A 16,623-nucleotide genomic window follows, 5' to 3' on the forward strand; every position below is an offset into this window, starting at 1 on the left:
AATGGAGGGACCACCATGGCCCAAAGGAAAGAAACTGGTTCACCTGGATTTGAAAGGTGCCCCCCCGAGGGTAGCATACCTGCTCAAGGTAAGCGCACAGCAGCTTCCTCTGTGGTCTGATTTGATTGTGTAACTATTAAAAGGTTTTCACGTCCACTCTATGTGTGTTTCAGCTGATCGAGCTGTTCTCTCAGCTGGGCGTCGATGGCCTGCTGGTGGAGTATGAGGACATGTTTCCTTATGATGGAGAGCTCAAGCTGCTGCAGGCCAAAGCTCAGCCTGCTTACAGGTGCAGTTTGGCACAGACCTGTTTTTATTCCTGCTGATTTATAGGCTGGGTGGATATGTGCTTGTTTATCTGCTGTGAGATCCTGTCATAAAACTGTAATCATTCCTGTGTGGGATAAAGAGATCAAACTTCATGTGCAGTGTTGGCTGGCCATTAAAAAAACACACACACAAAATGCTTTGGTTCAGGAAGTTTAATGTCTGTTTACCGCCTGCTCTGTTCTCAGCCGAGAGGAGGTACTGTCGATTCAGGAATTTGCCAAATCAAAGGGCATGGAGGTCGTCCCACTTGTGCAGACGTTTGGCCACATGGAGGTGAGGTGAACATCCTGTTTGGAACTTTATTTTATTATGTTTGTATTGGCTTTGAATGCTTGATTCAGAATCCCTGTTTGTCGTTCACCGGGTGGCCGTCCCAGTTCGTGCTGAAGCATCGGCCCCTGTGGAGCCTGAGAGAGACGGCGCCCTGCGTGGGCACCCTGAATCCCCACCGAGAGGAAGGCGTGAGGCTGGTGATGGAGATGCTGAGGCAGGTGGTGGAGCTGCATCCAGGCTTGAATACTCTGCACATCGGAGCAGACGAGGTACGGCTTGGTCTCTTTGTCAGGCGACGGCCAGTCAATGCGTCAGGGTTCATCATTTCATCTTTTTTTGCTTTTTTATTCCTCGAGGTGTACATGCTTGGTGAGGGGGAGGAGTCCAAGCTGTGGTTGGCCTCGCCCGGACGCACGGTGGAGCAGCTTTTCCTAAATCATGTGACCAAGGTGGCCCAGGCCATCAAGGAGGCGTGGCCACACATAACCATCATAATGTGGGACGATATGATGAGAGGCATGAGCCAGGACACGCTAAACGGTACTAGTTCCCTACTAAACCGCGTGAGCACTGATATCTGAAATACATGTTATTGATCATTATAATCGAGGACACCTTCTAGAAAGCGTGACCTTTTTGAAAGATGAAGGTGATGATGATGGTTAGCACCCTCAGGTTAGCACCCTCAGCTCTGCATTACACTGTGTGTAATGTGTACAGTGGTGGAATTTAGCTTGATACTTTTACTTAGAGGCACTTTAAGTATTTCCATTCAACGCTGCTTTGTAGTTCAACTCACCTCAAATCAAATTTAAACTTTTTACTCCAACATTTATCCGACACTTAGTTATTAGTTGTCAAATTATGGTTTTGATCAAAGAAAAAGTTGCTCCTAAATGAGTTATAGTGGAATGCTACATATACATGCTACCTAATATTGAGTAATATAATCTCTCTTCCTTGGAAATGTTTTCTTCACTGAGCCTCACTGCTGATCCGTTAAGTACATGTTTGTACTTTAGACAAATCGTAATAATCCAATATCCAGAAATAATATGAAAATGTAAAACAAAGAGTCCTGGTGGCCTTCAGATGTCATAATGAGAACAACAGCTGGTTTTGGTGTCCATGCACTCTAATGTGTCTTTACTGTTTTCATTGAATTATCCATTTGACAGCTAGTGGCCTTGTGGGATTGGTCCAGCCCATGTTGTGGGACTACACCCCTAATCTGGACGTGGACACAACTGGTAGGGAACCGTATGCTGTGGACATTACAAACATCAGGCTCTCGCACAGCGACAAATACTCTGTGACATGCCAGAGCCTTGCAAGTAGTGACGTGTACTCTGTGTTGTCCAGTGTCTCTGCTGGAGAAGTACTGCGCTGCCGGTATGTCCGACCTGTGGGCGGCCAGCTCCTTTAAGGGCTCCACCAGTGCCGACACCTGTGTGCCCTGCACGCAGAGGCATGTGGATAATCATGTGCAGTGGCTGAAGGTGGCTGCTGCGCTATCTGCCGCTGTCAACCTGCAGGGCATCGCCATCACAGGCTGGCAAAGGCAAGTAGCAGAGGGATCATTTATTTCCAGTTTCTTCCAGACTCCCTTTGTAGATCTGTGTGGATGCAAAGCGTCTCTATAGTCGAGCCGCCCTTTTGTGGCGCCGCCTTTTTAACTTAGGGGTCTGAAGGATTTGCTTTTTTTTTTAACACGGAGCGTTTGACATGAGCCATTATCCCCCGTCAGGTATGACCACCTGTCGGTGCTGTGCGAGCTGATGCACGTGGCCCTTCCGTCGCTCGCGGCCTGTCTCCAGACGCTCGGCCACGGTGGGTTCAGCGCCGAGGCTCAGGTCAAAGTAGCCGAGAGGCTGGGCATCTCCTCAGCGGAGGTAGAGGCCATTGGGAGGTGAGGACCGACATGGTTTCATCGTGAGCTTACGCCACGCCGTCGCTGCAGCGTGTATCTCGAGGCTAATAGGAGTTTGTTCCACGTGTCCTTCAGGACGACCGCGGACGAGTCGCTGTTTCCAGGAAGGAGGCTGGCTGAGTTAACTGTGGAGCTCAATTCACTGCTGAACTCCGAGGACATCCGATTCTTTGATAACAACATGTGAGTTATGGGCAGTTAGCACAAGATCCTAATTCCAATTTGATCTTAAAATGATAGTTTGACTTTGATTCATCAGACGATCGAGACCACTCTCATGTTTCATTCCCCATGTTGTTGTTTTTATATTCATAAGTGACGCGAGAGAATGAAGCAAAGTACGACCGTTACAATTCCCATTTATTAACTGAAAACCCCAAGTAATACATGATGTGTAGTGCTTTTAAGTACTACGGTAAAAACAAGGAGTATAAGGAACCTGTCAAGCTCACGGTAGCCACGCCCGAACGCATACCCTGCTTTATTGTCTATTTTACGCTAAATGTGAACATAACTTAATGAACATCATTATATATTGAAGAAGACTTGAAACTAGCAAATTTGGACCATAAACTCATGTTCACAATGTTTACTGAGGTAAAAAAAAATCAAATAAGTACGGCCATGTCCCCATAGACTTCTACACAGTCCCCGGCTAGTCCCAGTGCGCGTGTGCGTGCCAGTGGCGAGCTAATCGCTGCACTCTTACTGCAGTTTCTGCTGATAACGCCGTTCCGACCTGCGGCATCATTTCAGAAGCGCAGTGCCCGTCCTCCCCTCAGGTGAACTCTGTTAGCTCTGTTCAAGCTTTTGGGACCGCATGGGGCTCAATCCCTCAATCATAAATATGCTCTGAATTCGAATTTTAGCACCTTTTATGTAAACTGTAGACAGAAACAAGCTGGTCGTTTCCTACTTTTTCCACTCTTTGAGCTAAGCTAAGCTATCTGGCTGCTGATGGTAGCGTCATATTTAGCATACAGACATGAGCGGTATCAATCTTCTCATCTAACGTTTAGCAATAAAATAATACGATATAAGAATAGGTTTCAAAATGTCCAACTGTTCCTTCTAACCCCTGCTGAATAACTGTATGCCCGTGCTACTGTAGGTACGTCAGAGGTTGGTTCAGCCGCTACCACCAACAGAGGAAGATAGTAAGCCCTCTCATCGCCATGCAGATTCACAGCCAAGCATCAACGTGAGAATAACCCGATCTGCTGCAGCCACACTGCGTCCTGGAAGGACTTAAGATCTCTGTTTAGTGTTTAACTGAAACCCCATGTGATCACGTCTCCTCAGGTATTTGACGACGTTACAAGAGAAGGTGGCGGCAGTGAGAGAGGAGATGGTGCGTCTTTACCCAGAGTCAACAGCCCAGGAGTGGATCGAGGAACACGTCAGCCCCGTAATGGCGCCTTTGCAGAAGATAACGGAGGACATTGACGCCTGTGTCAATGAGATGGTGCCGTAGAATATGTTGCCATCAAACCACAACATTTATTTTTTTGCAACAAGCACTTGAATGAACAGAGTTAATGTGGCCTTTGCGTGTAAAATTGCACTAATTGCACCAATTGTAGCAAAAAAAGGAAATAATCTCAAAAGGAAACTTTGAGTTTACAATTAAAATAACTTTATATAATTCCTCCAAATGTATCAAAGTAAAACAGACAATAAAGCAACCCCCCCAAAAAAATGCCTCCATTGTCTTTTCCATACATGATCCCAAAAGGTTTGTCCAAAGCACCGAAGTGTTTGCCTGAGATTCAGTCTTTGGTTCACAAAAAGCACATGAACATTAAAAGACAGTGACAACAACAGGCTGAAGCGTTTCCCATGTAATAAACTCTCCGTTGAGCCACGAGAATCAGTCTTGCCCGATTACAGTTTGCTGCACACGCGTTCATCCGGATGGCGGAGCGGGAATGAATACACATGAAACCAAAAGGTGATTATCAACTGGGAGGTCCAGGAGACGGTGGGAAACACACTTTCCATTGACTTACACATAAACACATATTAGAGTTCATCAGGAAGGCTCGGCAAAACTGTAATCTGGAGATTTCTAAATAGTAATTAGAGCAAAAGAGCAAAGACATGATATTCACTTTTGGAGAGCTGCATCTAAAAGTACAATGAAAGACAAAAATCTCTTTTTCCATATTTTCTGGGGCTGTTTTCAAAAACATTTGCATGACGAGACATTTAACTTGATATTTCCATCCCAGGTCATATGAAAATAAAGACATGTTACTACAGTCTCCCGTGGAAGGACATGAGGCTATACGCTTGGTGTTTCATGCTCAGTGTAACGTGTCGGGAGGGTGTCGCTTAAACTGCCTGCTCTGTAATGCCGTAGCAAAGCTGTAATGCCCCTAAATCACTCCACCCAAAGTCGCAGCAGGGTTGCAGGTCACAGACAGATCAGAGTTTGTCTGCTTCACCATCTGAATTGCTGCTGTTGTCCAAAGAATCTTCCTCCTGCTCCTCATCCTCCTCTTCTTCTGCATACTCTGCCTCTTCCTCCTGCTGCTTGCGCTGCTGCATCTCCTCCAGGCCCAGAAAGCGCTTCAGCAACGCAGCCACCGCCTCCACGTCACTGGACAGAGAACAGGAATATTCTGCGACATCGTGTGCAATATGTTCTACTTTCCTCTATTACTTATTTGGCTTTAGTAATAATAACTTACCAATCAGACGATAAAAATACATTGATTGCAGTGAGATTACTGTCAACAATACAATTTTTTTTATAGTGGAAGGTTTGTTGTGTGTATTAAAATGAAATATATGAGCTTGAAGAGGCTGAAATGCTCCATGCAGCTGAGTTAGGAGGGTAGGTTGACCCTTTATTAACGATATATATTAACAATAATTGTATATCCTTTAAGAATAGTTTTCCTAGACACTGGGAAAAGCAAAATAAATGCAACAGGAGAGCACTTTCTGTATCAGTTTACCACACCACGGTCTTTAAGGCTTAATCCCGTCATGTTTTAATAAAGTGATGTTTTAATAAAGCGAGCAGTCACTGTGTCGTCCCACAGCGAGAAATCAAACGCATGATCGAGTGTTGGAGTACGCAATAGCAACAAAAGCTTCCACAGATGAGTATCTGGCAAAATGCAAATGCATCGCATGGCTACGGCCGAAAACATTCAGGCCTGTGGTGATGGACGCAGGATATCTGACTTTAATGTCGGCTGCAGACACTTACTTGCGTCCCCCCAGTGTGGCACTCTGAGTCAGGGGGTAGGAGAAGCCGGCAGCCAGCCGCAGCATCAGCAGGTAGCCCTTCCCCAAATACCGAACCTTCTCTTCCTGGATGCAGATGTCACACAGCTGTGTCAGATCCAACACAACTGAGAAAGAGAAAGAGAAAAAAGGTTGTGTGTGCGGCGGGGGGATCTTATTTTCTTCACTCTCGTTTCTTTCGCTCCGGGGTGTTACTGACCTTTCTCTTGGCCCTTCTTCCACAACGTGAGGACTAAAGCGTACAGGCTAAACGTCTTGAGCTCAATCAGGTTCTTGGTTTTGTCAAACACAGCCTCCTCCCATTCCTCCATGTTCTGCATGGCTACAAACAGGCAGCCTGCCACGTAGAAAAGCTTCCACGGGATGCTGTCTGTGGGATCACAGGAATATAAAAAGGAACGGAAAGCGGTGTGAGTTTGCTGCAAGCAAGTGCGGGAGGTTATTATGCAGATCGACGTGGAGCAAATTGATGAACCGAAGAGGGTAAATTTAGTTTGTGTACCTGAGCTGTAGTACGCAGCGGCCAACCCAACAGATGCTACACCTGTAATTAAAACAAGAGGCGGATTATTAGAGACAATGCACAGAGCGGACAGAGGAGATGTTTGTTTGGTATTTGATTGTGTACACAGTCTGAACATTTGCACACACACACAAACACACGCACGCACACTTACCAACAAGAAGAGACCAGGAACGAATGCCCGGAGATCTCTTCAGGTGCAGCATGGTGGAGCTGTGCTCCTCTACTGTCATGTATCCCATCTGAACAGAGGCAGGAATATTAAGCCTATTTCGCATGAAAATAATAACCCCGACCTGATAAGGGTCAGGGTTATTATTATTACAAAAGTTTACTCCAGGTTGATATTTGTGCTATTCCAATTGGCTTTTTTTCACTGCACCCTTTTGAAATGTCATATAAGAGCACAAGCACAGGATTATATGCATCAACGAGGAACTTCTAGACATTGGATTGGGTGGGTTTATTTTCACAATGTCGTAAAAGTCTAAATGCATTCATTTTAGTAGATAAGATGGATTTTGTGTGTGTGTTTTGTGTGTTTACTGCCTTCATGTGGGTTCTGTCTCACCGCTAGTGAGTCGTACAGAGCCTCAATGTTTTGAGCTGGTGTGTTGCGTACTTCTAAACTAGTTTGATTCAATTTCAACTGGGAGTAGTGTTCTGCCCGAGGAAAAACTGTATACAATCAATAAAGAATGGAAGCAGGTTGATCCAGCCACTGTGTAACTAGAAACAATGACCCTTTGGATAATCTAGATATGTTGCTGACAACTTGTATCCTTATACAATATATTCAGAGGAATATCCAGAGTTGGTATGTACTTGTTATTACAAGCACATTGTCACTGGAAAGACACATAGCTGTTTTGTTTCCCTTTGTCCCTTGGAGCAGCTGAAATGGAGGTCCATCCCCCTCCATGGCTTTGTGGTTGGGGGCAGAAGTCTCAGAGGAGGAGATCTCCATAGCTCAGCACATAAAAACCCAAACTACCTGCATGGCTTCATGTCAGACAGAAAGACAAATATATTAAATGTTTTTTTTGTTTTTTTTTTAATTTAGGTGAGCTGACCCTTTAATTCAATCTTTAAACCGAGTAAGACATGAAAGATGATAGCTTGGATGTGATGGGGAAGTAACTACAGTCCCCACACAACTATCTGACCAGAACTGTACAAAGAAATCAACTTTGCGACATTTTCTTACCGCTTACCTTAAAACTCTTCTTCCTTTCCGCAAATGTGCGCCTCGTAGGTTTAGCAAAAGAGCACTTGTACGAGGAAACACATGGACTGAATTATAAGGAAGTTATTTTCATATTATTGCAGCAACTGCACGGTTGACACTTCCTTCCTGGATCCGTCTGCGCTGATTGGACGGGATCGGGGTTTCCCCGCCTTCAAAATAAAAGATGTAACTGTTTTGTTTTTTTTATAATGTAAAGGATTTAGTTGTGTAGTCCGTTTGCAACGCAATACTTTCGATTACCTACAACCCAATTACATCGTTTTAAAAAAAAAAAAAACGTTTTGTACTTTATGCCTTGGCACAACTTTCCGGACATTTAAAATCCACGGTCTCTCCATGCACGCGGAGACGCTTGCCGACCGATTGTACGGCTTTTAACGCTCGACATAACGAAAATAATAATTTTCCAACGTTAATTGTCTACAATTATTAATTCAAAAACTCCTCTTTGTAAATGCCCCAGCCAGTCAGCCACTTTGGCAAAAACCCCAAAGGCTTCCGTAGCAGACCGCTCAGCCGTGTGCGCATGCGCAGTGGATTCACCGGGGGTGCACAATGGAGTCGGACGTACACAGACCTGAGTGGCTTGAATACTAGAACTGCCCGTTTGAACACCTGTGTTATGAAATAGCCGCACGGGTTTGAGCGAGCAGCGGCGGGGACACCGACCACAGGCGGCTTGACTTGAAACCAAAAGGCGCCGACTATCACCTGCGGTCCGGCGCTGTCTTCTTCGGCCATTGGCTGCTCTCCTGACCGTCCTCTGCGGTGCTTCCCCCCGCGCCGCCGACGTCTTTGTCCGCAAGAGCAACGTAATAAAAAAAACCGGTGAGTTATCATTTAAAATGCAACCTTTTAGTGTCAGCTCGGGGCTGTCACGCTGGTCTCCCAGCACACAGATTTAATGATTATCTACAAAAGAGACAGAAGAAAATAAAAGGCCTGCAACGCAGTAGCTGCTGTTTAAAGTTGGCTCGAATCAAATTTGACGTGAGTTGCGTTCACGGTACACATTGCGCAAGAAATTATCGACTTTGTGTGTGTGTGTTTAGCTGTTAGGGTCTGTAATAACATGTTCAGGAGTTGACATTTTTACGTTGCACTCAGTGTGACATATTGTGGGAGATTTCACAGGATGATGTCATGGCTTTTGTGACTGTTTTTGTTTGGCAAAACTGTGTGTGTATGTAATTAACGCGAGCCATTAAACATTTTAATTACAGGATATGCTAGTTCCCTCCATCATTAAATAGCTGCCTCAGTGATATGAGGGCTGCCTGTGATGGGATGGCGTACAGTGTAGAGGAGGGGAGCGAGCTGCAGACACAGTCATGATGCCAGTGCTTCCTCAAGCTGCGAGGACATGATCAACACTGCTGTCCGTCTGTCAATTTACAGATAACCTGCCGGGGACAATGTCAGGGGTCAACATACCAAAGCGCAAGGAGAAGTGTGAGAACTGCACCAAACAGGTGAATGTTCTGGATCAGTATCGCTGCTTTTTTTACATTTTGAAATACTGTTGAGCTGTTACTCATGATGATGTTTCTTGGTCTCCCTCCACACACTCGCGCAGTGCAACAAGAAACAGAGCGACGATGGCGCCCACTCGCACCCGGAGCGAGAGGAAGTCAACGGGCAGGTAAAGACTTGATTACTAATCAATTTGAACAGTTATTCCCGATTGATTTTGTTTTCCTAAAGGACGACTCGTCCCATTTTCGCAGATCCGAAATCACGTGAACTACTGCTAAAACCGCCAAAGCCGGTTGTGTCATTTCGGAGCTTTCTAAAGTCTGACAAATATCCCTGGGTTATTTTAACACTTCTGTTTGGGGAGGAGGATGTATCTCACCCTCTGTTGCTGACTGTCCTTTTGTTTTTTCAGAAGTATCTCTCTTGTGAGTCGTGGACTCTTTCGTGGAAGTCCACAACTAAATTACTGAAGTGCATGTCAAATGTGTCTCTTTTCAAAAGCTCCTCTTATTTCTTCCCAAGGTGCACGAAGGATCCCAGTTGCTGCTGAGTGCCTGTCTGTCCTGTGACGGCTGTCTGTCGGAGGAGGAGAGCCTGAAGATCTCTCAGCAGAGCCTGGAGCAGGTGGAGCGGGTGCTGGCCCTCAACAAGGTACAACGCGGCCTCTTGAAACTCTAATGGAAGGTCAGGGAGCCGTCTCCCCCTGTTGCACTTTTGAGCAATACCTTTACGTTGGTCCCCCGTTGTTCCTGTGTTCCCCCGTCAGAAGTGCGACGTGTCGAAACACAAGGTGCTAGTGGCGTCGGTGTGTCCGCAGTCGCTGCCTTTCTTTGCCGTCAAGTTTGGTCTGGACGTCACCGAGGCCGCACACAAGCTCTGTGGCTTCCTCAAGAGTTTAGGTGAGCAAGTTTAAGTGTCACAAAGTGAAACATTTTCTTTCTAAATATTTGTACTGTGTAATATGGACGGGGTCGCACCCACTGACTTGACGTTGATGGTGAAAGTTACATTATGTTGAGCAGTGCGTGAGCTTGTCTGCTTGATTTTTCTAATCTACATCAGAGGTCTTGGTGGAATTAAACAAGGAGACTCGATGTGCCTGTTGTCTTTAAATGTTACGTGAAAAAAAAGGCAGTCCTTGAGATTTGTTTTACGTGGGATCCAAAGGACAAGTGTTGAAGATAACTCTGAGATTCCTCACGGTGGTGCTCGATGCCGGAGCGATGCCATCCAGAGAAGCAATGTCATCAGATAATTGATTTTGAGGGGTTCAAAGCCGAGTAAAAAAAACTTCAGTTTTGTCTGAGTTTAACATCAGGAAGCTGCAGATCTTCCATGTTTTTAAGTCTTTAAAAGACACTTGTAGTTTAGCGACCTGAGTGCTCTTGTATGCAGTTATTTGAAGTAATCGACATGTGCTACTTTGTTCTTTTACATTTCGTGCCTCATAAATTTATAAAGGTTTTGTTTTGACAGCTTTATTTTATTTACACTTCCACCTTGTATTAAAAAAATAAATAAAAAAGAAGAATTTTTGCTTCCTGAATCCGTGAAGAGTCATTTCTTCTTCCCACTCGTCGGTATCTATCATAGATGTTCGACATTCTCCGACCACCTCTGACTCCGTGTGCCACAGCCTCTGCTCTGCTCCAACACCCCCGTAGACACACATGTATTTTGTATCTTACGTATGTCTTTGTATGTTTATTTGGGGGCGTATCTTTGTGTATTTATATGTTGACATGTTTTTTTTCTTCTTTTTCCGTCACCAACGCTGAGCGCAGTGCATCAGGTCGCTGTGCGTACACGAATGTGAGTCTTTCCGTCCATGTCGAGTGAACTAAACTCATCTCTCGCTGCGTTTTCCCTGCAGGAGTGCAGTATGTGTTCGACACCACCCTCGCAGCAGGCTTCAGCATCTTGGAGAGCCAGAAGGAGTTCATCCAGAGGTTTCGCAGGAGGCACCACGACTCCCAGGCCTTGCCCATGTTCACCTCCTCCTGCCCGGGTAAAAGTCCCCTTCTCTCCTCCTTACTGAACTAAACCTCCACCCTCATGTTGGCCTCAACCAAACGTTGAGCCTCTTTCCTCTGCCGCTCCTCAAGCTGCTGGCTGTTTATTTGCACGTCGGTGTTGAATGGAGGGAGGGGTCTGAGCTTGTGATTAGAAGTAGAGATACAGCGATGTGCTGGTGGGGAAAGATAGAACGCTCTTCTTTCACCACTCCCTTCATCAGCGCTGCGAACGCATTTATATCCACTTTCATTCATTCAGTTTGCGAGACGTTCACTGGTCAAGTGGTCCAGATAAAGGAGGTGGAAAAATTAGAAATATTTATGGAAATTAACTAGTTCATCACCTCATTATTTGTATTATTGATTAATCTTTTCTTCTTTTTGTTTGTGCACATTTTTTGTGCAAATCAAGTCTTAAATGTCAGAAAAATGTTTTAAAAAAAATGAATAAATAATAAAAAGCACATCAAGTCTTTCAATATTTTGCCAAAAGCCATAAATATATTACATGTGTCTTGATGTAAAACAAAGAGAGGCAGCACATTTGTTATTGGTTTTGCTTAATTCACGATTTGACGCATAATCAATTTTACAAAAATAATTTGCTATTCATGTTCTGTAGATTAACTAAGTGTAACCCAGTCATCATATTAACACATCAGGATGGAATCAAATATTAGTTTCACACCACACACACTACACACACCACACACCACACACACTACACACACCACACACCACACACACTACACACACCACACACCACACACACTACACACACTACACTACAGAGATTGTTCCTGCCTGTACGTTGTGTTTGACTGTCATCTTTTCTTTTGTTTCTCTACTATGAATTTTCAAAAAAAGGTATTCTGCAGTGCAGAGGGTCGGTGTTTCCTGTAACAATGTGTGTGTGTTTGTGTTTCCAGGGTGGATCCGTTATTCGGAGCGAGTCCTGGGCAGTCTGGTCACCCCTCACATCTGCACAGCCAGGTCTCCTCAGCAGATCATGGGCTGCCTGGTCAAAGACTACTTCTCTAAACAGCAGGTGAGCGGTTCAGTTTGTTGTGGGACAATTATTGGTAGCGCCAACAGCTAGCTGGAGCTAACGGATTTGAAAAACAAGGTCAGGGCCGATTGCAGAGCGGCGAGCTGGTAAACCTGTGACAGAGACTCAGACGCCTCAAAGCAACTTGAGTGAGCAGGACCGTCACCAGAGTCTCGTGTGCCATGATAGCAGTCGAACTCTGACCCATCCAGATGTTATGTCTAGCCCAACACAAAGCATCAGCACGAGGGTGTAACTCTACTGATAATCTTCTCCACGCCGATCAGTGAAAACAACATTTAACCACCGTGGTCCTATACAAAATAAAGTTGTGCGAAATGCGTCACACACACGCACAAAAAGAACAACTTCCTCATTATGTTGCTTTTTCCTTCTGCCTTGTCTCGGAACAGAAGCTGAGTCCGGGGAGCGTCTACCACGTGCTGGTGGCGCCTTGCTTTGATAAGAAGCTGGAGGCCGTCAGAGAGGAGTTTTACAACGGCCTGCTGGAGGCCCGAGACGTGGACTGTGTCCTCACCTCAGGTTTAGACCTCTTTATCTCTCACGCCTTGAGACAAACAACATTTTGTTTTGACCCCTGAGATAGTGTCGGCTGCAGCTTTCCCCACCAGCGGCGTAAATACAGGAAGATTACATTCCATCTCAGTGGAGGGTTATCGTCGCAAACACATCGACGTCATCATGTCATTTTGTTTTTTCTGCTTCTCGCACGGCGACATCCAATAGTGGGGTTTTATTTGTATTTGTTCTACGTTTTAGGTGAGATCTATTGCCTGATGGAGCAGAGGAAGGTCTCAGTGGAGGAGCTGGACTCTGTTACACTGGATCACGTGTGAGTAGTCGGGCGTCCTATCGGTTGTCTTTGGGGAGAAAACAATGTAACGTATTGAAGTCAGCAGCAAGCAAGTCTGATAAACTCACAGAGACATTCTCAGCGGCGTAGTTATTCATTATATCACCCTCGTATCAACTTTATTGACCCCCATTTTGTTTTTAAACATTTTAGATTCTGGTTTTCAGCTCTTTCGCTACTTAACTATTACTTTGTGTATCCTCACAAGGACCAATTTCTGCTGTGTACCGGCGCTTTGATTGGCACCGTGTTGCTCTCCAAGTGGGGCAGTGCCGCTGAGTGTGTGGTTGTCTGAGTGAGCCGTGTGTCGTCCCTGCAGGCTGGGAGAGGCCGGAGACGCGGCGCTGGTGAGGCACGAGGGCCGCGGCTCCGAGGGCTTCCTGGAACACGTCTTCAAAAACGCCGCCAAGGAGCTCTTCGGGCTGGACGTCCACGAGGTCACGTACAAGACCCTCAAGTGAGAAAGAGAGAGGCGCCTGTCCTGAGAACTCGTATCGCATCGTTTTTCGAGCCGGACGCCGAATGCGATTTCTAGCCGTCTGAAAACTCTCCTCCTTTTTTTTTTTTTTTTTGCAGGAACCGGGACTTCCAGGAAGTGACCCTTGAGCGGGACGGGGAAACTCTGCTGCAGTTTGCCGCCGTCTACGGCTTCAGGAACATCCAGACTCTGGTCCACCGAATGAGGAAAGGGCGCGTGCCCTACCAGCTGGTGGAGGTGCTGTCCTGCCCGGGAGGTAACGCCACGCACACTATTAAAAAAAAAAAAAAAAGCTTTAAAACGAGAGAACCGTGATTTGAAATCCTACCCTTTTGGCGTCTAATCTGCTGTTGTAAAGCCCGCTTTCTGTCTCCCGCGCCGCAGGGTGCTTAAGCGGCCGCGGCCAGGCAGAGGTCGACGAGGGCGGGCGGCCGGATAAAGACCTCGTCCAGCAGATGGAGGAGGCCTACAGCAGCCTGCCGGTCCGTCTGCCGGAGGTCAACCCCGCCCTGCTCACCCTCTATCAAGACTGGCTGCAGGGCCAGGACTCCCCGCAGGCCGGCGCGCTCCTACACACCCAGTACAGAAGTCGGAGCCACACACAGCCACCGCACATGCAGTGGTGAGGAGGTCGGGGGGGGAGGAGGCGGGGAGGGGTTGGAGTTTTTGCCGTCGAGACCGAACGGCGGTTTGAACGAGCGCCGCCTCTGGTTGAGTCCGATTCTGCTTGTAATAACACGGCGGTCGTGCCGGCACCACGAGAGGCCGCGCTTCGGACCGCTGACGCTCAATGGACGCATGTCTTCCATGGTGCCACAAGGGGGCAGCACCTGCACTTAACATTGGTGGAGCTCCTGTGCCAAAACTTGAGAGACCAGTCCAGAAGAAAAACACACATTTCTCAGCAGACTAGAACAAAACTGAAGACTCGCAAAAAAGTCACCTGATCCGCCGGCTGCTCTGGAAAACGAGGGAAGCTACGCGTTTCAATCCACAGAGCAACACGCCGCCGAGGAGCCGTGCACTCGATGAACCGAACCTGCTGACGCTGAATGCTCGTGAACGCGTGTTCTAGACGTAATCCGCCCAATATGAAATGTTTTCTGTTACTTTTTTTTTTTTTTTTTAAACGGGGACGAGACGGCTTCGTTTGTATCGTCTCTTTATTCTCGTTCTGCTGTCTCATTATGTTTTTTGTTCTTTTGTTCTTCAAGCTCACGTGTGACACGTTAAGCACTAAAATATTCCAAGAAACGAAGTGCGGATGACGTCGTTGTTCACTGAACATTTCCAGGTTTTTTTACATTTGTGCTGCTGGTGATCCATGAAGAAAGTTGTTTGTGCTCGATGTCGTTCATTCTCATGGTGTCTGTATACCTCAAAACCTGAGCAGATGTAACCAAAGCGTACCTGAGAAATGTGTTTTTCTTCATGTTGTCGGTGTGCGTGGTGCTGAAACAATCACTCGATTCATTGATCCAAAAAATCAAATGCAATTCACGCTTTTTATAATCCAAATCTTAATAATTAAAAATTGCCAAACATGCCGTCTCCAGCTTCTCTCACGCGGTCGTGCACACACTTCGCTGCTTTCCTCTTTTCTGAGTATTTTTGGGGGTGTTGGGCCAAAAGCGGCTCCTTTCCCGGCGTCCGCGCCGACTACACGTCGTTCAAAGTTTCACCAAAAGCTCATGAACGCGCCGTGACCTTTCAGTTCGGTTTGTTGCGTTGTGGGAGAGTTGTGGGAGAGTTGTGGGAGAGTTGCTGGCTCGTCGTCTTGTTATTGCCGTTTGAATTTGGTGGGCGGCCAACAAAGATGTGATAAGGATACGGACCAGTTTCGGTTTGTCGCTTCTTCTTCTTTTTTTTTTAAGCGAGAAAACATATTTTTGATCCGTCTTGTATCAGGTAGCATCACAGAGGCCGTCATGCGATTGGTCTGTAGACGTCACCCAAACGGATGTCCAACTTGACAATTAGTGTGATGTCATTATGTCGTTATGTCATGTGTCACCTGAGAGGAAGCGTTTGGATCATTAGTGAAATGACGAACAACACAAACAATATAACCAACTGCCACTTGGAAAATAAAGAAAGTCTCTGCAGTGCCAGCAAGACGTCTAAAAGTGAAATGATTTCCGAGCCAATTCCCTTTTCAATTGTCCACGTTTTCTTTGATGAGGGTTATTTACAGACGCATCCAAATCAAGCTGGAACACGTCTTACTCCATCCCTCAACCTCTCCATCGCATGTTCCCTTCTGGCCTGCCTCTGTCTTTTCTCTTCACGCATGTGTTCATTTCAAGGAAATCCCCCTCAGGTGTGGAGGCCAGCAGCCTCAGGTAATGGTGCTGGTCCTGTTTTAGTTTTGTTTCCTCACTCCCAGAATCTTTTCCTGATGCTCATGCCAGAAAGAGAAATGAAATGAAATGAAATGAAATGAAAATGAAATGAAATGAAAAGTACTTTATTAATCTCCAAGGAGAAATTCTTTGTCGTACTAGCAGCATCCCAATGCCGTAAACTAAGTTAAACACACAGATGATAAAATAAAATAAATAATAACAGGAACAGCGGGTAACAGATGTATACATAAGTAAGAAATAAGTATAAGCATATATATACACATACATGCAAGCAAGCGGAATGGATACATACATATATATATATACACACATCCGCACACATATACATACACACATACATACATATCTACATATGCGTATATACACACATACATACATATACACATACATATATACAAACATATACATATACACATATACCTATATACATACATACACATACACATACCTACACATACACACCACCCGTGGCCCACGCACATACATGTACACATATGTACACACACACATATACATATCTATATATATACATACACACGCATACACATATACATACATACACATACATACATACATATGCATGCATACATACATACATACATACATACATGTACACATACACATACACATGTGCAAAACATACACAACAAGCAAAACACAGCAGTGTATTCGGAGGATAAATTAGTGTATTCAGTGTATTAAGTGTATTCAGTGTATTCAGAGGTTTGATTTAAATTAAATGTAAACTGAGTGCAATGTGCAAAAAGTGCAAAATGCAAAATATATGTATGCAGCATACACAA

At 45.5% G+C, this 16,623-nt stretch overlaps 3 protein-coding genes across 4 annotated transcripts in view; 2 read left to right on the forward strand and 1 right to left on the reverse strand.

Annotated features, from left to right (window-relative positions):
- Window positions 1–5,534, forward strand: part of hexd (hexosaminidase d) — a 6,157-nt gene extending 623 nt beyond the window's left edge. The window contains exons 2-12 of the mRNA XM_068583070.1: window positions 1–88; window positions 174–289; window positions 516–603; window positions 708–872; window positions 960–1,143; window positions 1,782–1,853; window positions 1,966–2,164; window positions 2,351–2,512; window positions 2,609–2,716; window positions 3,645–3,734; window positions 3,836–5,534. The exon at window positions 1–88 is cut by the window's left edge and continues 14 nt beyond it. Of these exons, the coding sequence (XP_068439171.1) occupies window positions 2–88; window positions 174–289; window positions 516–603; window positions 708–872; window positions 960–1,143; window positions 1,782–1,853; window positions 1,966–2,164; window positions 2,351–2,512; window positions 2,609–2,716; window positions 3,645–3,734; window positions 3,836–4,007 (1,443 nt within the window). The 5' untranslated portion in view covers window position 1 and the 3' untranslated portion in view covers window positions 4,008–5,534. The remainder of the gene's footprint in view (window positions 89–173; window positions 290–515; window positions 604–707; window positions 873–959; window positions 1,144–1,781; window positions 1,854–1,965; window positions 2,165–2,350; window positions 2,513–2,608; window positions 2,717–3,644; window positions 3,735–3,835) is intronic.
- On the reverse strand, window positions 4,080–7,669 carry cybc1 (cytochrome b-245 chaperone 1). Of its 2 annotated transcripts, XM_068583074.1 has the most exons (6): window positions 7,529–7,669; window positions 6,469–6,556; window positions 6,294–6,335; window positions 5,991–6,161; window positions 5,754–5,898; window positions 4,080–5,135 (listed from the first exon to the last, which is right to left on the reverse strand). In XM_068583074.1, the coding sequence occupies exons 2-6, from the start codon at window positions 6,554–6,556 to the stop codon at window positions 4,961–4,963; spliced, it is 621 nt and encodes a 206-aa protein (XP_068439175.1). In that variant the 5' UTR covers window positions 7,529–7,669; the 3' UTR covers window positions 4,080–4,960. The 2 variants fall into 2 exon arrangements, with proteins under 2 accessions (XP_068439175.1, XP_068439174.1); XM_068583073.1 differs by having other exon boundaries at window positions 6,469–7,654.
- A 450-nt stretch (window positions 7,670–8,119) lies between these two features.
- On the forward strand, window positions 8,120–15,201 carry narf (nuclear prelamin A recognition factor). The gene is made up of 12 exons (XM_068583419.1): window positions 8,120–8,391; window positions 8,962–9,035; window positions 9,140–9,205; window positions 9,562–9,690; window positions 9,806–9,938; window positions 10,913–11,047; window positions 11,984–12,102; window positions 12,516–12,645; window positions 12,883–12,955; window positions 13,296–13,433; window positions 13,553–13,710; window positions 13,839–15,201. The coding sequence occupies exons 2-12, from the start codon at window positions 8,979–8,981 to the stop codon at window positions 14,078–14,080; spliced, it is 1,380 nt and encodes a 459-aa protein (XP_068439520.1). The 5' UTR covers window positions 8,120–8,391; window positions 8,962–8,978; the 3' UTR covers window positions 14,081–15,201.
- Window positions 15,202–16,623: the final 1,422 nt, after the last annotated feature.

The sequence above is a fragment of the Clinocottus analis genome, unplaced genomic scaffold (genome assembly GCF_023055335.1).
Source record: "Clinocottus analis isolate CAN_PGR_092001 unplaced genomic scaffold, fCliAna1.0.p SCAF_19, whole genome shotgun sequence".
Classification (NCBI taxonomy): domain Eukaryota; kingdom Metazoa; phylum Chordata; class Actinopteri; order Perciformes; family Cottidae; genus Clinocottus; species Clinocottus analis.

Bases quoted from the DNA above. Each gene is read 5' to 3' on its own strand.
- cybc1 (XM_068583073.1), bottom strand. From the start codon at position 6,592: ATGCGAAATAGGCTTAATATTCCTGCCTCTGTTCAGATGGGATACATG. The intron at 6,162-6,293 runs GTACACAAACTA...GTGATCCCACAG, and splicing joins CGCTGCGTACTACAGCTCAG to ACAGCATCCCGTGGAAGCTT. The intron at 5,136-5,753 runs GTAAGTGTCTGC...TTCTCTGTCCAG, and splicing joins GCCACACTGGGGGGACGCAA to TGACGTGGAGGCGGTGGCTG.
- narf (XM_068583419.1), top strand. From the start codon at position 8,979: ATGTCAGGGGTCAACATACCAAAGCGCAAGGAGAAGTGTGAGAACTGC. The intron at 12,646-12,882 runs GTTTAGACCTCT...TCTACGTTTTAG, and splicing joins GGACTGTGTCCTCACCTCAG to GTGAGATCTATTGCCTGATG. The intron at 13,434-13,552 runs GTGAGAAAGAGA...TTTTTTTTGCAG, and splicing joins GTCACGTACAAGACCCTCAA to GAACCGGGACTTCCAGGAAG.